Source organism: Pagrus pagrus (assembly GCF_965226575.1).
Source record: "Pagrus pagrus genome assembly, chromosome: 4".
Classification (NCBI taxonomy): Eukaryota; Metazoa; Chordata; class Actinopteri; order Spariformes; family Sparidae; genus Pagrus; species Pagrus pagrus.
Window position 1 is genome coordinate 12,130,505 of NC_140188.1, and position 21,746 is coordinate 12,152,250.

The 21,746-nt window shown below is 41.9% G+C and overlaps 2 protein-coding genes across 2 annotated transcripts; both read right to left on the bottom strand.

Moving 5' to 3' along the window:
- Positions 1-41: 41 nt before the first annotated feature.
- LOC311256490 (extracellular calcium-sensing receptor-like) lies at positions 42-20,408 on the bottom strand (the record flags this gene model as incomplete). Its single annotated transcript, XM_084351571.1, has 7 exons — positions 20,124-20,408; positions 3,656-3,945; positions 3,076-3,371; positions 2,157-2,362; positions 1,811-2,032; positions 1,027-1,150; positions 42-946 (listed from the first exon to the last, which is right to left on the bottom strand). The coding sequence occupies exons 1-7, from the start codon at positions 20,382-20,384 to the stop codon at positions 42-44; spliced, it is 2,304 nt and encodes a 767-aa protein (XP_084207697.1). The 5' UTR covers positions 20,385-20,408.
- LOC311256491 (extracellular calcium-sensing receptor-like) lies at positions 7,237-13,955 on the bottom strand (the record flags this gene model as incomplete). Its single annotated transcript, XM_084351572.1, has 7 exons — positions 13,671-13,955; positions 13,291-13,580; positions 12,682-12,977; positions 10,960-11,165; positions 10,622-10,843; positions 8,218-8,341; positions 7,237-8,141 (listed from the first exon to the last, which is right to left on the bottom strand). The coding sequence occupies exons 1-7, from the start codon at positions 13,929-13,931 to the stop codon at positions 7,237-7,239; spliced, it is 2,304 nt and encodes a 767-aa protein (XP_084207698.1). The 5' UTR covers positions 13,932-13,955.
- Positions 20,409-21,746: the final 1,338 nt, after the last annotated feature.

Genomic DNA, 21,746 nt, shown 5'->3' on the forward strand with positions numbered 1-21,746 from the left:
ACTGTATGTTGAAATCCTGACTGTTTCAAAACCTCAAATGTTTAAGATTGATTTTTGTTCATTAAATGTTTCTTGGTGTTCTTCTCTGGCTTAAACAATATGATGTAACACTTTGGAGCAAATATACACAGTATCAATCCAAAACTGGAGGCCAGAATGGCAAATATCTCCACAGCCACAGTAAATTTCCCAGGAGAGCTGACATACGCTGGGATAAAGGTGATCCAAACTGCACAGAATATCAGCATGCTGAAGGTGATCAGTTTGGCTTCATTAAAATTATCAGGTAGTTTCCGGGCTAGGACAGCTAACACAAAGCAAAAGACAGCCAGTAGGCCAATGTACCCGAGAACAACCCAGAACCCAATAGCTGAGCCTAAAGCACATTCCAGGATGATTCTCTCCTTATATATAGTTAGGTTTTTCATTGGAAAGGGGGGACTGAGACCTAGCCAAATAGCACATATTAAAACTTGAATAAATGTGAAAGATACTACAGTCATCCTTTGCTGTGGAGGACCAAACCATTTCATCACATTACTACCTGGGAGTGTAGCTTTGAAGGCCATTAGCACTACTATAGTTTTTCCAAGAACACAAGCGATGCAGAGGACAAAGGTGATCCCAAACGCTGTGTGGCGCAGCATGCAGGACCAATCAGAGGGTGCTCCAATGAAAGTCAATGAACATAAGAAACATAGAGTCAGGGAGAAGAGCAGCAGGAAGCTCAGCTCAGAATTGTTGGCCCTGACAATTGGGGATGTCCTGTGACGAAAGAACACAGCTGCTGTTATGATGGCAAGAGAGGCACCACCAACTGAGAATGCAGCCAGGATGATTCCTAGGACCTCTGCAAAGGAAAGAAACTCTACAGGCTTGGGGAAACAAGTGTCTCTCTCTGCATTAGGCCAGAACTCCTTGGGGCAAGGGAAACAATCAGGGGAGTCTGAAACAATAAATCAAAAAAGGGCTTTTAGTAGTAATACAATTGGTGTTGTAGATATGCATAAGTAAAAAAAAAAATACCTGTAGTATTGCTAATCTCCCCCTCAGGACATGGTATACAATCATAACAGCAGATGGGTTTTCCTTTCTGCAGCACTTTACGAGTTCCTGGAGGACAGCTGTCACTGCACACTGACACAGGCACCTGGCACATAGATACAAACAAAATCAGGTGTGCTCTACAGATTTTAGGATTAAAGGATAGGCTTACACTTTCTAAAGTCAGTCTTAAAACAGTATATGCTAATATGCATATTGAAAGTGTGATTGGTTATTGTAACCATTCCTATTGATTTACTTGCTGTCAAGAATCCCGAAAGCCATCTAAATTTAATTGCTGGTTGAAAAATTCCACAGTTGTTCGGCGATAGCACGGTCCCAATACCCCATATACCCTGAGTACCCCCCAGTACCACAGTACCACAGTAAGTGGGACATGGTCGTAAGCCTTCTCCAACTCCTCAAAACACATGAAGATTGGATCTCCCATGACCAGTGGGCAAGCTCTTTACCCTTGCAGGCTTGCTGTGGAAAGCCTTCAGCATCTCAGGGTGAGTCTCATCCACCCTTGGTGCCTGGTCACGTAGGGGCTTCTCGACTAGTTTTCCACACCTGCTGAAAACAGCCAGAACTTCCTGGCAAACCATACGGCAACGGGTTTGCCAGAACTTCCTTTAGGCTGACCAAAAGTCCTCCTCCGTAGCCTCCATGAACTCCTCCCACACTCCCCTACAGGTTTCCCCATCATCCCCACATGAGCACTTACAGTAAATCCTCGAGAAGGAGGACTTAAGTGTGTGCTTACCTGTGTGCCACCCTCCAACCAGGTGAGGTTTCTGTTGATACGGAACTCCTGGCCCCCCGTCAGTGATGCATCATAGTGCCCTACTGTCACCATCTCAATGCTGCCACTCTCACTTTTTTGCCAGTTAACCAGCTCATATCTGGCAACGGGATCCCCATTGGCATCAAATGACACATCATAACCATTTCTGGAAAAATTTACTTCCTTCAGCTGAGTAAGAACCTGTGAGGATGAAGAAGAGAAAAACATGTCAAGTTAAATTAGTATTTTATTTTGTTTTATAGTTAAATAATAGTGAAAAGGGGGGGGGGGGGGTTGGAGTGTTCGCTTATTCATTTCTACTGACCTGTTTGGGCTCTATCCTGGTAAATTTGTCACACTGAGCTGTAGAATTTGTGTCCTGACACACTGCATTATGAATGGCATGAGCAATTGCATAAACAGCCTTATACACCATGTTAGTGATTCGGAGCTGAGATGTGTCGGTGTATGGGCTCTGGAGTGTTTGTATGTCTTCAACTCCATCACACACACTGTCGTCTATGGCTGCATCTAAAAACACACAGAGATAGTGAAAGGTGTTTTTTGCTTTGACAATAATAGGGCATCATCATCGTATTTTGGCTTTTTTTTTTTTTGCATTGAAACTCATATTGTTCTAATTATTTATAAAACATGCTCATACAGTCTGTGTCAGGCCCTTTTTTTTATTTTTATCGTTATGAATAGCAACTCCAGTAACACAAACCAATCATCATATGATCAGTCACATTAATAAAAGATGATTATCGGTTAATTACATACTGACTTCCCCTGTGATAACTTGTTTGAAATAAATAAATTATCTGAAAAACTGTCAGTATGATTTCCAATTTAGACTTTAATATATTTAGTTTGGTGGCCTGGAGATTTTCTGTGTACTATGTGCTTGTATTTAGCAATTTAATTTTAATCTATAGTGTTGGTAGTGTGAAACCACTGAAGCCAAGTTGATAAAAAATCTTCTCCAAGACAGGGGCCTAAGCTTGACCTAAAATCATCGAGTCAGAATATTTCCAGAAATGCACCTCATGTCCACCTCCTGTGTTTGTTCAATATCAATAGATTTCCCCTCTAATTAGACATCTAGGGTTTGATCTGATCTTAAAACAGTGGCTGACTTTTCCACACAGGAAGTTCCACTGAGACAATCAACATAGCAACACAACCACAAGGACCCAACTATGAATGTCATCTTTGTTTAAAAATCAGAACAAATGTCTTACTTTTTTCCATCCTGCAGTTGAACGCATCCTCCCAGAACTCAGTAAGCACTGGAGAGGCAGCCACTTTAGTGGGAGACAGATCCAGCAAGAATTCTCTTAGACCTGGGATGACAGATTGCTCAGTGCCAAATCCAATGGCTCCAGCACAGAAGCTGAACTTCAGCATTTTTTGGTTAGTTACCCAGGACTCACTGCCTATCCACTGGCGAGGAGGAGAAGGCTGAAGCGACAGCTCCTGCAGCAGAAGCCTCATTTCTGTTGAGGCTGCAAATGCCACAATAACCACAGCTGTTGACCTGGAGAGACATTATAGTGATTTAAATTTTACTGAATAAGGTATCAAGATAATTAACACAAATGTGAGAAATACTGTAGTTTTATGTGTGTTGAATGTACAGTATAGTTCTCACTTATTCCATTTTATAACAGTATTAGTAATACATATGAAAGCAATAAACATGATTAAAAATATTCAAATTTGCCACTGAAATAATCAAACAATCCTACGTCTTAAATAGTATTTGTGTGCAGATGGTGAATGTCAACAAAGGGAACAAAGTACAATCAGTGATTTAGAAACCTGCGGATAACGTCAGCTACTCTTTGGATCCTGCTACGTGGGTGGGTCCGATAAAAAGATTCAGAGTATTCCACACAGATCCCCTCCTTGCGTGCTGCGTCCAGGAAAGACGCCATGCCATTATTTCCATAGTCTGAATCTGACCGGACAGCACCTATCCAAGACCAGCCAAAGTGTTTCACCAGTTTGGCCAGTGCTCCAGCCTGGAACTGGTCACTGGGGATTGTTCTGAAGAAACTCGGGTATTGCTGCTTATCAGACAGGCATGCACAAGTGGCAAAGTGGCTCACCTAAAGAAAATGAGTGTAACTCTTTAACGGGACAAACAAATGTCAGCACTGGCTTATATCCTATTGAACACATAGTTTTAAAGAAATGAAAAATATTTACTTGAGCAATGTTGAATGATCCGATGACACGCGACATACTGATGGATCGGGTGGATGAAGACTCACCGACAATAGCCATCACCATACCGGAATGTGAGCAATTGTTGCTGGTGTAAATCACCGGGTCCAGGCCGTTTGAAAGCTGGAATGTCACTTGCATCGACAGGGGCACTGATCCACATGAGTCGTGGATCTGATAACCGAGTTTGATGCCTTGCAGCAGCTCCGTGCTGTTGTTAATTAACTCAATGGTGAAGACCATTGCACGCGAGAAGCGCAGTTTACGGGAGTCAATTCTACACACAGACAATCATGTCACTGGTCAAGTTGAAATGATAAGGACAATTCACTATCTTAACAGAAAACACACATCAATTCACAGTAAGGTACAATTACTGATAGCTTAGCAGCATGTATGAATGAAATATAGATCACACAGTAACTTGACCAGCACAGATAGATTTTGGTCCAATATTCACAGGTATTTTCATGAGTTGTCCTAGTCTAGACTGGTTTCCCCTTTGTTTATGACACAGATATTCTTTAAGTTTTCAACAGAAACGCTTTGCAAAATGTTTGTAAAAATCATTCACATCAATCATTCTGTCTAACCTCTTACTAACCTCCCTGTGCACCTTTGTGGCTCAGGAATGGTTGTGTAGTTATGCATCCCTATGTGTTTGTAGCTGTGTATTGAGAAAACACCCCCAATAACGTAATCACCATCCATCGAGAATACAGGTAGACGAGTGGTACCCTGGAGTTGACATTTCACAGATGAGGCCTCAGTGCTGACCCCAGCACCAGTGCTATCCTCTGTAAGCCCAGCGCTTTGTTTCAGATCATCTTCTGTATCATTCAAAGCAAGAGCTGTGTTCGGCTCACACAAACGCAGAGACAGGATCAGACTAATTAAGAGAGCTGAGATATCCATCCCTCAAGTGTCTGCATGTGGGCATATTGTGTGTTTGGACTGGTTTATATGGATTTTCAGACCAAAGCTGCCTTCCGTCTACTGTACGTCAGAATAATATACATCAGAGAGATGATACCCTTAACTAGTTGTCATCAATTAATTCATGTCTTAGGTTTTCCTACAGGCTGCACAATTTAATCTCAGTTAATTGCCTATGCCTCTTTTTTCCTCAACTTATGAAGTCATCAATGTAAACACCAGGGGACTCATTTATACACATTTCATACACACAAAATTGGGCCTGAAAGAGTTCCTACACAACAGTTGTGATTTATGAAAACAAACTTGACAGGAGAATATACACACCTCCGCACAAACTCTGACCCAAGTGTACGCACATTTTGGAGGGAAGTGGAATTGGGGACACAAATGGTGAGGCGGTGAATTGTTGAAATTAAATGTGAGGCATTATTCTGTGCATTATAATACATCTCAAAATTGATTTCACTTCATATTAAACATTATTTATAGATCCACGTTATCATAAACATTCAAACCAGCGGTGTCATTTGTAATTGCGCATACAGTGAAATATAACTATTCCATAAACAGCTTTTAAATGTGAAAGATATCAGCCAACTCAAATCTGAAATCATATGTCTTGATTCACCATTGGAGAGAGCAAAGAGAGGGCTGGACTGTTTGATAACAAAATGATCATCATCAGCTGTAGAAATCCAAGATTATATCAGATATCACCACGGAATAAATACTGTACACATATAAAAAAAAGTATGATTTTAGTTTCCATATAGCCTAGTTGTGTAGTTGTGTGTAAAATCGCTGCAGTGAACACTATCAACTATGCTGTCAGGCGAATGCTGTGGGCCACACGGAGCGCACTGGAGACAGCGCTGTGGTTGCCACACAGACACTGCCTTCTCCAGGCAGCTCACCTGGTACATCTTCACAACCAGCACATGTGGATTGTGGAAATTAAGGACATGTGGAAATAAAGTCAGTGACAGCTCCTGCACAATCTTTACACTCCATGTCCTCATTGTGAATCCTAATAAGATTGCAGGCCGTGTTCACCGTAACCAAACTTCAATAAATACATAAATTGTGTTCAAGTATCAGACTTCTACTTCCAAATGATATCCTAGGGTGGAAGATAACACTGATCTTTGTGATAATGTTGGCAAGTGGAAGTCAGTCTGATTGCTGTATACATATAAATACTGTGGTGCCACTCATGCGTAATGCTGCATGGACTGTCATGGTCATGGCACTGCTAGAGGACGGTGTCAATTAGCGTATACAATATGTGCTTTGTAACCTCCACCTAACCAACGAACACCTCGTTCTCTGTGCCAGATATATGTAGGCTATTTTATTTGTCTTTCTCTCATTGTGGACATGATGCACTGTAAAGAACCATCCACCAGTGGCTCATTTCAAGGCATTTACATTCATGAGGCACTTTGCATTGACCATTTATGGTTGAATGTGGGTGTGGAGAGGGTGGTATATGAGGCAGATCCATGTGTGTATATTTTGGGGTTGATTTGGGATTTATAAAAATAAATTGTGCATTGTTGGACATAAATCAGAATAGTTTTTGGCACACACAATTTTCGGCTTTTGGGCACATGTACACTTTTATGGATCCCACGCAATGTTTCATAAATGAGACCCCAGGTATCTTCCTAATGTTGTCCCACCCATACACCTTATTTGCTTACTTAGACTTTTATATTTAGTGATTTAATCCCACTTTAAGTTCATTCACATGATAAATTGCTCCACTTTGGTTTATTGGAAATTATTTCATCACAAAGTTGGGACTGAGTACTACATTTTTATTACTTAGAAATAATCTAGCACATGGTAAAAAAATATTTGTAAAATAAGATAATAACATATTAAAAAGGGAAATTCAAAATTATATTGAAACAACAAACACATACAACTTGTTGAATTTGTTAATTTTAAAATCATCTAGGTGAAGACTGCGTAATGTGCACAGCATAAACTCTAATAATCATCCTGGTCTAAAAGTTTTAACTTTAAAATGAAATGCAAGTACTTTTGTTCTTAGCAACAGACATAACTAAGGGTCTGCTCTACACTGTGATATAATAAATAAATATATGATGCCAAATAAAATTTAAATTTCAATGTTTAAAACAACTAAGTGAAGACTCTGTTGAATGTGCACAGCATAAGCACTATATGTTATGTTATATCTGAACTATTTCCAAACCTTAGATGTCTTAGGATTCATTTTTGTTCATTAAGTGTTTCTTGGTGTTCTTCTCTGGCTTGAACAATATGATGTAACACTTCGGAGCAAATATACACAGTATAAGTCCAAAACTGGAGGCCAGAATGGCAAATATCTCCACAGCCACAGTAAATTTCCCAGGAGAGCTGACGTATGCTGGGATAAAGGTGATCCAGACTGCACAGAATATTAGCATGCTGAAGGTGATCAGCTTGGCCTCATTAAAATTATCAGGTAATTTCCGAGCTAGTACAGCTAACACTAAGCAAAAGACAGCCAGTAGGCCGATATACCCAAGAACAGCCCAGAACCCAATAGCTGATCCTAATGCACACTCCAGGATGATTCTCTCCTTATATATAGTTAGGTTTTTCATTGGAAAAGGGGGACTAAGACACAACCAAATAGTACATATCAAAACTTGAATGAATGTGAAAGACACTACAGTCATCCTTTGCTGTAGAGGGCCAAACCATTTCATGACATTACTACCTGGGAGTGTAGCTTTGAAGGCCATTAACACGACTATAGTTTTTCCGAGAACACAAGAGATGCAGAGGACGAAAGTGATCCCAAACGCTGTGTGGCGCAGCCTGCAGGACCAATGAGAGGGTGCTCCAATGAAAGTCAATGAACATAAGAAACATAGAGTCAGGGAGAAGAGCAGCAGGAAGCTCAGCTCAGAGTTGTTGGCCCTGACAATCGGGGATGTCCTGTGAAGAAAGAACACAGCTGCAGTTGTAATGGCAAGACAGGCACCAGCAACTGAGAATGCAGCCAGGATGATTCCTAGGACCTCATCAAAGGAAAGAAACTCTACAGGCTTGGGGAAACAAGTGTCTCTCTCTGCATTGGGCCAGAACTCCTTGGGGCAAGGGAAACAATCAGGGGAATCTGAAAAAATAAATCAAAAAGGGCTTTTAGTAGTAATACAATTGGTGTTGTAGATATGCATTAGGAAAAAAAATACCTGTAGTATTGCTTATCTCTCCCTCAGGACATGGTATACAATCATAACAGCAGGTGGGTTTTCCTTTCTGCAGCACTTTACGAGTTCCTGGAGGACAGCTGTCACTGCACACTGACACAGGCACCTGGCACGTAGATAAAAAAACAAACTCACACATATTCATGTGTACCACTCAGATCTTAACATTAAAGGATTGCTTCACAAACAAAAGTGTGATTGCTTCCTGTAACGATAACTCTTGTTCATAGAAGGAGGCCCTCCCTCAAGCTATTTCTGTCACAGATTCTACTGTCTACTACATTTCCACTTTTCAGCTGAGGAATTTGCTACCTGGTGAGGATGTCCTTTAATCTACTGATCTGAATATCAGTATGCTAACCTCCAGCCAGCTAACTTACACCATAGCAGCCATGAGCATGCTTTCCACTAGCCAGTCACTCCAGCATCCTCTGCTTCATAGTCAGCTAACCTGAAGCATGCTAGCCACCAGCCTGCCAGCATCCAGTCGTCTAGCTTTCAGGCAGCCAAAAGTGCACATAGCTCACTCACTTGCATGGCTGACGTCTGAGCTAAGAGGAGCACTTAAGGACTCAAGGGTAACAGCTAGGGAGCGATTTGGGCTATCTGCTTGCAAGGGGAACCCCACAGAGTGTGCAGGACCAGGGGTAAATCCCACTGTGGTGCTAGAAGGAGAATGACAGTTTTCTGACTTCTAACTCCCAGTGAAGCATTGTTTCATGCATTCATGGAGAATCATAGTGTGTACTGCGCATTCTCTCAAGAAGTAAACAAATTAACATTCACCATCCCAAATCTGTTCCACAAGAGCCAAACAAGTGTGGGACTGTTGTTTGCTGAGGTCACATATATCAGTGTAAAAAGATGCGTCTGTGGCTATGAGCTGTCAAAGTGGCGTGTACTCAGCCTGGCCACAGGAAAAAATCAGGACTCTCTTGCTGTGGTTGCAGACACCTGCTCTCCATTCAGGTTTTGCCGCAATAAGCAGCAAATGCAAGCACATCTGTGGTGTATCTGTTGACACGGTTTGAAACCAGTTCGTAGGGGGTTTGTGTGTCCCTGTGTATATAGCTCCTGGTAGGGTCTCCCAAGGTAAATTGGTCTCAGGGGAGGGACCAGACAAAGAGCCATTGGAAGATCTCATAAATCGGCGCCAATAGGGACAGAGTATCTCACCCAGCGTGGGGACACTGGGGCCCCCTCCTGAAGCCAGACATGGGAGGGGAGCCTGCCCACAAGCGTCTCGCAGGGCTCAGCCCAAAGAAGCTTCATGGAGCTGCCCCCCTGTGGATGCACCACCTGCAGGGGAAAGAAATGGGATCTGGTGCAGTGCGTGAAGGGCATCAGGCCATGGAGGGGACCTTGGCGTCCTGACCCCTGGCTTTGAAGACTACCCCATGGTACTTGGAATGTCACCTCTCTGGCAGGAAAGGAGCTGGAGGTGGTGTGTAAGGTAGAGAGGTACCAAGTAGATATAGTGGGGCTGGACTCTACCGGAGTTGTCCAGGGTGAGAGGCATCGGACAGGTATTGGGTGTGGAATACTCCAACAACGTGGTTGAGTGACCGGAATACCCAGACTTCTTGGAGTCCTTGGCTGGGGACCATCTGGGGACTTCAATGCTCATGTAGGCAATGATGGGTAAACCTGGAGGGGGGTGATTGGGAGGAGCAGCCTGCTTGACCTAACCTGAGTGGTGCTTTGTTATTGGACTTCTTAGCTAGTTACGGAACTAATATCATGCTCGAGCATCAAGCTATCCATAAATGTACACCATATGCCAAAGGTCAATGATTGACGTAGTCCCGCTAATGAGGCCCTGCTCTGGAATGTCTCAGGATTTACAACTGAAAATGATTGAAATGAAATGATCTCATTCACTGGAGGGACGCCACAGTGGTCAGCCCAGCTTTTGCCTCCCTCCCTCCAGAGCACCATCCACTCACCGCTGCAGGTCCTCTGCAGACAGGTGACATGTGGCCTTTTGATTTAGCCCTAGCCCAGCCTGCTCAGTACCGAGTCAAGCCTGGAAGAGAGGTTGACATCTGACAGAAGTGTGTAGCAGGTTTGACAGGTGGCGCACAAGCGGACAGCTTTCGGATCAGTTTAAAGTCTTAATTTTCTCTTCAGTTCTTCAGTAAATGACTGCTAGGCGGCAATGAAAATTTGGTTAAATCTGGGAGCAGAGCTCAGGTCACACAATTGTGCAACCCCATGATGGGTTCAAAGCTGCAAAAGAAAATCTTAATGACTGTTCATGCACGGGGGTGAACACAATAGTGACAGCTTTTAGAGGGTAAAAGCCAATACAGAATAGAATCAAATTTCATACCCCTTCAGATCAATACATTTGACTATGTTAGACTATTGTCGTTGCGCTCCTTACATGTGTGCCACCATCTACCCAGGTGAAGTTCCTGTTGATGCTGAACTCCTGGCCCTTTGGCAGTGATGCATCATAAAGCCCTACTGTCACCATCTCAATGCTGCCACTCTCACTTTTTTGCCAGTTAACCAGCTCATATGTAGCCACAGGATCCCCATTGATATCAAATGACACATCATAACCATTTTTGGAAAATTTCACTTTCTTCAGCTGAGCAAGAACCTGATGAGTAAAGTCAGGCAATGAGGTAGAGAAGGGAATACTTTAACCTTCATTTCATAAGTAACATTGCAGTGGTAAAATGGCATTGGGTTGTTCACTTAATCATTTTGACTGACCTGTTTGAATTCAATCCTGGTGGATTTGTCACATTGAGTAGCAGAATTTGTGTCCTTGCACACTGCATTATGAATGGCATGTGCTATTGCATAAACAGCCTTGTATACCATGTTAGTGGCTCGGAGCTGAGATGTGTCAGTGTACTGGTTCTGTAGTGTCTGTATGTCTTCAGTTCCATCACACACAATTTCATCTTTGGCTGCACCTGAAAGCACACAGACATAGTGAAACATGCTTTTAGCTTTGACAACAATATCACATAATTATTCTTTCTATTTTTTTTTATTTTTTTTTTATGATTTCTATTTTTTAATTTATTTTAGTTTATTAACTGCCACAATTCATGTATCTGTATTGTTACTTATTATATAATAAACAAAAGCTGATTCATTCTGTGTTGGCTTTTATGTATACCAACTCCAGATATCACAAATCAGCCATCAGATGATAAGATTTTTCATAAAAGGCAACAAAATCAACATTTTCATTAATTACATACTGACCTTACCTGTTTTAATGTGTTTAAGTAAATAAATGATCTTACAGGCTTTGGCAATAATATGGCAATATTATTTCCAATGTGGTTGTTATTTTTTCCCTTTCCTATTCATGTATTTCAATCACAAAACATGCCTTGAAAACTCAAACTTTACTACTCAAAATTTGGGAATCAACTGCCACAAAAGTTTGATCCGGTATAGTCAGGTAGATGGGAGGACAACACGAAAGTCAATTCTGCACACGAACAGTCATTTCATTGTTCAAAACTGTATGAGATGAGGACAAATCAAAGTTTTAACAGATAACACACAATTAACCAGAACTCATGGGAATTATAACTGTTAGCTGCACTGCTTCTGTGAACCAAATTTACATCACAGTGACAACCAAAATTTAAAACACAGGAGAAGGTGTTTTGTCCTGTAAAGAAAGCATATGTTTTTATTTTTTAAGTTTCAAAGGATTAATTTTGGAAGGTATTTCATGCTTTTAGTTTTTAGAATAGATGTTATCTTGCACAAAAACAGAATGTGGATTAAAAGGGCAGAAAAGTAAAAAGATATCTCTGAGCAACAGTTAAATAAGAATATAAAAAATATCAAGTCATTAGTTAAAAACTGGAAACTTAGCATCAAGATCTTTGTTGATCTAAATAAGTTCCTGCCTCAGGGTAAAGTGCACAATAATGCCTATGGATGGAATTAACAAGTGTGCTGCTCTAGCATATTTAAAACAGAAATAGGAGAATAGTGGTGTTATCTGAACAGACAGCAGACCCCCTCTCCAAAAGATAAACAAAACAAGATAAAATAAAATACAATATAAAGGACCATTGTGGTTTGGTAATTATCTATTTTTAAATGGTTGGTGATTCCACAGTGTGTATCTATTTGTTCTTAACAGACTTATGTCACATTATATTTAAATGTACTGTTAAACTGTTTTGCAGACATGCTTTTATCTGTTTTCTTTTGTATAAGCATCTCTTTCAGGTTTTTCATGAAAGATGTAATCACACAATTAGTCACATTTATAAAAGATAAAAAATGTCCTCTGTCTTCTATTAATAGCAATAGATTTTCCTTTCAACAGAAATCTTGGGTTTGATCTGAAAGCAGCTGCTGATATTTAAAACACAGGAGGCCCCCTCAAAGAGACAATCAATAAAACACAACCACAAGGACCAGACTATGAATGTCAACTTTGCACAAATGTCTCACTTTTTTCCAGCCTGCAGTTGAACGCATCCTCCCAGAACTCAGTGAGCACGGGAGAGGCAGCCACTTTAGTGGGAGACAGATCCAGCAAGAATTCTCTCAGACCTGGGATGACAGATTTCTGAATGCCAAATCCGATGGCTCCAGCACAGATGCTGAACTTCAGCATGTCTCGGTTGGTTACCCAGGATTCACTGCCTATCCACTGGCGAGGTGGAGAAGGTTTGAGCGACAGCTCTTCCAGCAGGAGCTTTAATTCTGCAGAGGCTGTAAATGCCACAATAACCACAGCTGTCGACCTGCAGGGACATTACAGTAAATGTGATAAATACATATATAAATGTATTTAAATATATATATATAAATCAGAGTTAGGGTGCTTGGTTATTTAATGTAGTCTCATTCATTCTGTTCATAACAATATCAGGCATAAATATGAGATAATAAAATGTCAAAAAAAATGCAATTGTTTTGTGTGTGTATATTAAAAATACAGTCTCATTGATTCTCTGTTAATTAAGTCTCTGTCTTTGTTGATTAGATAATCAAATAGTTTCCTGTCTCATAATTTTTGTGGTTTTGCATGCAAATGGTCAGTGACAGCACAGAAACCTGCGGATAACATCAGCTACTCTCTGGATTCTGCTACGTGTGTGGGTCCGATGTAAAGATTCAGAGTATTCAACACAGATCCCCTCCCTCTGTGCTGCGTCCAGGAAAGACGCCATGCCCTTATTGCCATAGTCCGAATCCGACCGGACAGCACCTATCCAAGTCCAGCCGAAGTGCTTTATCAGCTTGGCCAGCGCATCAGTCTGGAACTGGTCACTGGGGATTGTTCTGAAGAAACTTGGAAACTGCTGCTTATCAGACAGGCATGCACAAGTGGCAAAGTAGCTCACCTAAAGTAAAACCACAGTGTAATTATTTAACAGGACAGAAAAAAAATCGGCAGTAAAGATACAGTTTTTCAACAAAGTCATAACATTTACTTGAGGGATGTTAAACGGCCCAATGACACGTGACATGATGATTGATGCCGTGGACTCAGCCTCACCGACAATAGCCATCACCATACCAGATTGTGAGCAGTTGTCGCGGTGGTAGAACACCGGGTCCTGCCCATTTGATAACTGGAATGCCACTTGCATCGTCACGGACACTGTGGTGCACGAGTCGTGGATCTGATAACCAAGTTTGATGCCCGGCAGCAGCTCTGTGCTGTTGTTAATCTCCTCAATGGCAAAGGCCATTGCGAGCGCAAAGCGCAGTACACGAAAGTTAATTCTGCACACAGACAGTCATTTAATTATTCAAAACTTCATGTGATGAGGACAAATCAAAGCTTTACCAGAAAACACACAATTAAGCAGAACTGCAGTTCATGGGAATTATAACTGATAGCTGCACTTTATCTGTGAACCTAATGTACATCAGTCTGACCAGCAACATTCAAAATACATGATTAGATGTTTCTGTCCTGTGTGAGAAATTAAATAGTTTTCCATTCAGTAAGCAATGTACTGTAAAGACCATATCAGGATGTGAGAGGAGGAGGGGAGAATCCCCTTTTGGGGTGAGGGTCAGGAAGTCAGACAAGAGGCAGCTGTCTCTGTCTGAGGTGTTAAAGGAAGATAGATGGAAGGATGACATTTACATTCTAATAAAGCATCAAAGGGTCACTGTCCTGAGAAAAAGACAATCAACCAAACATTAGGGGGTCATTGTTTTGGGAAGAAATGTTGTAACCCCACACTCTGTTTGTATTTAAGTCACATTTGGAAGACGGGAGAGAACACTTTGGGTCTTCTCTCCATGCAGCATGTATTAAAGAGATCTGATTCATGATGCTGAGTCTAAAATTCTTAGGAGAATTAGCAACTCTACCTCACAAAGGAGAATTTCTACAACACCTGTAAAGAAAACTTCACTAAATTGTAAATACTACACTAAAGCTTTTAAACATCATACAAATCAAATAATTTCTGTCTCCACATAGAGTATAACATCATCTCATCCACCACTTGTTCCTCTTACTTACCTCCCTGTGCACTTAAGTGGCTCAGGCATGGTAGTGTAGTTATGCACCGGCGTGTGCGTGTAGTAGCGAATGCCAAAAACACCCCCAATAGCATAGTCACCATCCATTGAGAATACAGGTAGACGAGTGGTACCCTGGAGTTTACATTTCACAGATGAGGCCTCAGTGCTGACTCCAGCACTAATCCTTTCCTCTGTAAGGCCAGCTCTTTGTTTCAGAGCTGAGCTCAGCTCACACAAACTCAGAGACAAAACCAGATCAATAAACAGAGCTGAGATCTCCATCACTCAAGTGTCTGTATATTTGCATACTGCGTTTGTGTTTGCAAAGGTTTATATAGATTTTCAGAGAAAAGCTTCCCTCCTTCTATTGTGTGTCAGCCAGCTATACATCAGAGAGCAGATTCCCCTTGGTCTTTGATGAACTGAAGTTTGTTTTCTGTGAGTGGCATGTAGAATTTCCTCTGTTTAGAGTCACTGTCTCTCTTCTACTCTTGTCAAGTTACCACTGTAAACACCAGATATCATCTTAATTTTGTCCTACTCTTAGACCTTTTTAATGTTTGAACTCATATTACATTGTTTATTCAGACCAGGTTAAATATTTGAACATCTGACTGGGACCCCCTTTTGCAACATCTGTTTCTAAAAAAGACGACATTTGGAAGACGACATTTGGAAGTTTGACTAGGCGTTTATTTGATGTCTTTTGGACATATCTGTGCTCAGTGGGACAGGCCTAACCCTTGAATAGGTCAGCTTTATACTGTATGTTATATCGTAACTATTCCCAAACCTCAGATGTCTTAGGATTATTTTTTGTTCATTAAATGTTTCTTGGTGTTCTTCTCTGGCTTAAACAATATGATATAACACTTTGGAGCAAAGATACACAGTATAAGTCCAAAACTGGAAGCCAGAATGGCAAAGATCTCTACAGCCACAGTAAATTTCCCAGGGGAGCTGACATATGCTGGGATAAAGGTGATCCAGACTGCACAAAATATCAGCATGCTGAAGGTGATCAGTTTGGCCTCATTAAAATTATCAGGTAGTTTCCGGGCATGGACAGCTAACACTAAGCAAAAGAGAGCCAGTAGGCCTATGTACCCAAGTACAACCCAGAACCCAACAGCTGATCCTAATGCACACTCTAGGATGATTCTCTCCTTATACGTAGTTAGGTTTTTCAATCGAAAAGGAGGACTAAGACACAACCAAATAGTGCATATTGAAACTTGAATAAATGTGAAAGACACTACAGTCATTCTTTGCTGTAGAGGGCCGAACCATTTCATAACATTACTACCTGGGAGTGTAGCTTTGAAGGCCATTAACACGACTATAGTTTTCCCAAGAACACAGGAGATGCAGAGGACGAAGGTGATCCCAAAAGCTGTGTGCCGTAGCCTACAGGACCAATCTGAGGGTGCTCCAATGAAAGTTAATGGACATAAGAAACATAGAGTCAGGGAGAAGAGCAGCAGGAAGCTCAGCTCAGAGTTGTTGGCCCTGACAATTGGGGATGTCCTGTGACGAAAGAAGACAGCCGCTGTTATAATGGCAAGACAGGCACCACCAACTGAGAATGCCGCCAGGATGATTCCTAGGACCTCGTCAAAGGAAAGAAACTCTACAGGCTTGGGGAAACAAGTGTCTCTTTCTGTATTAGGCCAGAACTCCTTTGGGCAAGGCAAACAATCGAGGGAATCTGAAATGAATAGAAAAGGGCTTCTGGCATTAATAAAGTTGATGTCGTAGACATGCCTTTAAAAAAGAACACATACCTGTAAAATTGCTAATCTCTCCCTCAGGACACGGTATGCAATCATAACAGCAGATGGGTTTTCCTCTCTGAAGCACTTTACGAGTTCCTGGAGGACAGCTGTCACTGCACACTGAAACAGGCACCTGGCACATAGATACAAACAAACTCACACATGTTCAGGTGTGCTATGCAGATCCTTGAATAAAGGGATTGGTTTACACATTTTCAAGATTGTCTTTAAACAATAGTCAAATGCCAATATGTGTATTGAAATTGTTATTTTCTTCCTGTAACAATTACTCTTACTCTTCATAGAAGGAGGCCCTTCCAAAAAAGCGACTTCTGTCACAGTGTACTGTTTACTACATCTCCACTTTCTGGCTGAGAGATTTGCTACCTGATGAGGACATCCTCAAATGTATTAAATATCATCATGCAAGTCTTAGCTAATTTGCACCATGGCAGCCACAAGCATGATCACCAAAACAGTCAGTCACTGCAGCCTCCTCTGCTTCACAGACAGCTAACCTGCAGCATCCTAGCCTCCAGCCTGTCAGTATGCAGTCTGTTAGCTTTCAGTCAGCTCACCTCCGGCCTGGTCAGTCAGCTAGCACAGATCCAGATAGTTCCCCTACTCATACTGCCCTGGAGCAACTGTCTGGGAAGCCCTTCAGAAGGAAATGGGGCTCCCACCAATTTCAGTCTGTCTGCTACCGAGCTCCTTATCCTCACAACTTCCCTGCACTGTGGAGGTCCTACTGCCCAGTGAGCTTGAGTCCCAGCTGCCCAAGAGCCCATGACCTGGCTGCCCATCATCCCTGAGCCTCTGCTGCCCAGTGACCCAGAACCTTGACTGCCCAGTGCTCAATCGACATCTGTCCCTTCCTGTCGACACTTCTCCTGTTCCCATGCAAGCCGACACTCTCCCACTCCTGGTTTGGTTGAAACATCTGCTCCAAAGGCTGTTCCTGATTCTGAGTTAGACATCTACCTACATTTCTGAGTCTGTTGCTGCTGGTTCCCAGTCATCAGTTACGCTGATGTCTGTTGCTGGTTCCCCGTTTGTTTTCTGGCCGACCCCTTTTCCTTTTTCCCCATTGGCGGTCTAGCCGACTCGTAATCCTGGTTTGCACTTGGTAACAGAGAGATTCTGCCTTTATCACCTGCCAACACCTCAACCTCCAGAGCGGTTTCAGCTTTGTCTCTGGCCTCCAGAGGGGATCCACCTTAATAGACTCTCCTTCCCAGCATTGAGAGGATTCCCGTCTTTGCCACTGGTCTCTGGCAGGGACCTGTGAGAGGTACTGCCTTTACTGCCAATTTTGCCAGTTTACTTTGCTTCTTGTAGCTTCGCCCATCCAGTTGTCCTACTGCCCTTCCTCCAGTGGTGTTCAGCCTACGTCACTACGTCATTCTAGGTTGTCCTCTAGAGTGTCTCTGCCAGTTTCTTCGTCTCCATACCCAAACCCCGGAGTGACCCTGAATTGCAAGCGCCCAGGCAAATTTTGTACCCTTTTAAATCACCAAATTTGAAAGTTTATTGCTGTTGGGCTCCTTACATGTGTGCCACCATCCATCCAGGTGAGGTTCCTGATGATGCTGAACTCCTGGCCCTCTGGCAGTGATGCATCATAAAGCCCTACTGTCACCATCTCAATGCTGCCACTTTCACTTTGTTGCCAGTTGACCAGCTCGTATGTGGCCGCAGGATCCCCATTGACATCAAATTTCACATCATAGCCATTTTGGGAGAAATTCACTTTCTTAAGCTGGCTAAGAACCTTTGAGGATAAGTAAAGTTAGACAAGGAGGTAGATAAGGGAATACGTTACCCTTCATTTTATAAATTACATTACAATGGTAACATGGCATTAATTGTGAACATGTAATCACTTTCATTGACCTGTTTGGACTCCATCCTACTGAATTTGTCACACTGAGCTGTAGAATTTGCGTCCTCACATGCTGCACTATGAATGGCATGTGCTATTGCATAAACAGCCTTGTACACCATGTTAGTGGCTCGGAGCTGAGATGTGTCAGTGTACGGGCTCTTTAGCGTCTGAATGTCTTCAGTTCCATCACATACAGTTTCTTCTTTGGCTGCATCTAAAAGCACACAGAGGAAGGGTTCAGCTGTTTTAATAAGTGCAAAATAAATAAATGATGTGAGAAGCTTTGGTAATGATATGGTTTTATTTCTTTCTTATGTGTGTATATTTCCTTTTCACTTATTTCAAGCACAAAACATGCCTTGTAGAAACTCATATACTGCTGCTCAAATGGAGTTGGAATTAAAATGTGTGCTGCTCTAACAAAGTTATTCTTCAAACTTCAAAATAGAAGTGCTGTTATCCCCAAAAGTTAAATAAAATAAAATAAAAGAAAATACATTGCAATACTACGAGCACAAGGGTCATTGTGGTCCATTTTTAAGAGTTTGGTGATTCCACATTGTGTATCAATCAGTTTTTATCCATTTTCTTTTATATAAGAAACTCTTTCAGTTTTTGCCAAAAGATATAATAACATAATTAGTCACACGCTGTTTACATTTTAACACAGGAGGACCACATGACCAGACTATGAATGTCAGCAATGTACAACTTTCTCACTTTTTCCCATCCTGCAGTTAAACGCATCCTCCCAGAACATAGTGAGCACTGGAGAGGCAGCCACTTTAGTTGGAGACAGATCTATCAAGAATTCTCTTAGACCTGGGATGACAGATTTCTGAATGCCAAATCCGATGGCTCCAGCACAGAAGTTAAACTTCAGCATTTCTCGGTTAGTTACCCAGGATTCACTGCCAATCCACTGGCGAGGTGGAGAAGGCTTGAGCGACAGCTCTCCCAGCAAGAGCCTTAATTCTGCAGAGGCTGTAAATGCCACAATAACCACAGCTGTCGAGCTGCAGGGACAGTATAGTGAATATTATATTACACCAAAACATTATCATGAGTCCTAAGATAAAGAAAAATGAGAGTTAGGCTACCTGATTAATTGTTCACAATTGTTCACAATTGGCTTATGGATAACAACATCAGTGATAAATATGAGAGATTAAGTTATAGTATTGGTCTCATCATGTAATAGAACAAACTTGATGAAGAAATATAGGCCTACATTCCCAATTTGCCACTAAGATAATCAAATAGTCTCCCATCTTATGTTTGAACATAACATGTTTTTTGTCGTTTTGTGTGCAGATGTTCAGTGACAGCACAGGCAACAAAAGCACAATCAGTGATGCAGAAACCTGCGGATAACGTCAGCTACTCTCTGGATCCTGCTACGTGGGTGGGTCCGATGTAAAGATTCTGAGTATTCCACACAGATCCCCTCCTTCTGTGCTGCATTCAGGAAAGATGCCATGCCATTATTGCCATAATCAGAATCTGATCGGACAGCACCTATCCAAGTCCAGCCAAAATGCTTTACCAGCTTGGCCAGTGCATCAGCCTGGAACTGGTCACTGGGGATTGTTCTGAAGAAAGTCGGAAACTGCTGCTTATCAGACAGGCATGCACAAGTGGCAAAGTAGCTCACCTAAAGGAATTAAGCATTGTAAATAAACTTACAGGACAGTAAAAAAAACACTGCAGTGGCCAATACTGAACCTGCTTGTAATATTTACTTGAGGAATGTTGAAGGGTCCAATGACACGCGACATGCTGATGGATTGCGTGGACTCAGCCTCACCAACAATAGCCATCACCATACCAGATTGCAAGCAGGTGTCGCCAGTGTAAAACACAGGGTCCAGGCCATTTGAAAGCTGGAATGTCACAAGCATGGCCACAGGCACTGTGCTGCATGAGTCGTGGATCTGATATCCAAGTTTGATGCCTGGCAGCAGCTCTGTGCTGTTGTTAATCTCCTCAATGGCAAAGACCATTGCACGTGAGAAGCGCAGTTGACGTGAGTCAATTCTGCACACAGAAACTCATTTAATTATTCAAATCTTCATGTGATGAAGACAAATCAAAGGTTTAACAGAAATGACACAACAAAGTAGAACTGCTGTTCATGGGGATTACAATGGCTGCACTGCACCCGTGAACCAAATTTATGTCACAGAGTGACCAGCATAATTCAAAACACAGGATTAGATATCAGTCCATAATGCACATATTAAAAAAATTCAACATATAGATCAAAAATGTTTTTTTATCATGTTAATGAAGCAAATTATTTTCAAAAGTTTAAAATCTTACACAATAGCTTTGAAACATCATACAAAGCAAAACATTTCTAACCCCATATAGTATAACATCATCGTATCCAGAACTTTCCCCTCTTACTAACCTCCCTGTGCACTTTAGTGGCTCAGGCATGGTGGTGTAGTCATGCACCGGTGTATGCGTGTAGTGGTGAATGGCAAAAACACCCCCAATAGTGTAGTCACCATCCATTGAGAATGCAGGTAGACGAGTGGTACCCTGGAGTTTACATTTCACAGATGAGGCCTCGGCGCTGACTCCAGCATCAGTCATTTCCTCTGTAAGTTCAGTACTTTGTTTCAGAGCTGAGCTGAAGTCACACAAACTCAGACACAGAACCAGACCAATAAAGAGACCTGTGATCTCCATCACTCAAGTGTCTGTATGTTTGCACACTGTGTTTGTGTTTGCACAGGTTTATATTAAAAGTGTCCCTCCTTCTTGTGTGCGTCAGCCAGCTACACATCTGAGAGCGGATTCCCTTTGGTCTTTGATGAACTGAAGTTTGTTTTCTATGGGTGACATGTAGAATTTCCTCTGTTAAAGGATAACTACCGTTTTTTTACAACCTGGACCTTATTTCTAGCAAAATATATGATCATTTACTCACCCAGATAACTTTGGTGTCATTTGGCGTCGTTCGGAAGAAATTAGATCCAGTGTAGCGCCGGTATATCCATATAATGCGAGTTACGGGGCACCGAAGCGCAGCCTCTATATAACGCATTATCTGTCATGAAACTAGTTCATTTCACCGATATTTTGTTACGATACGCTCATGCTATTCCCCTCTGAGTCCGGGCTCGTGTGTCATCAACATCCGGGGTCAAACTAGCAGTAGCAGCTACAGGTAAACAAGCTGGCTGTCGCAGGTGCGCTCGCAGCTCAGAGATGACATCTTCCAGGTCAGAGGTAGTAGGTCAACCTAGAAACCCCGGATGTTGACAACAGACGAGCCCGGACTCAGAGGGGAATAGTACTAGCGAATCATAACAAAATATTGGTGAAATGAACTAGTTTCGCAGCAGATAATGCTC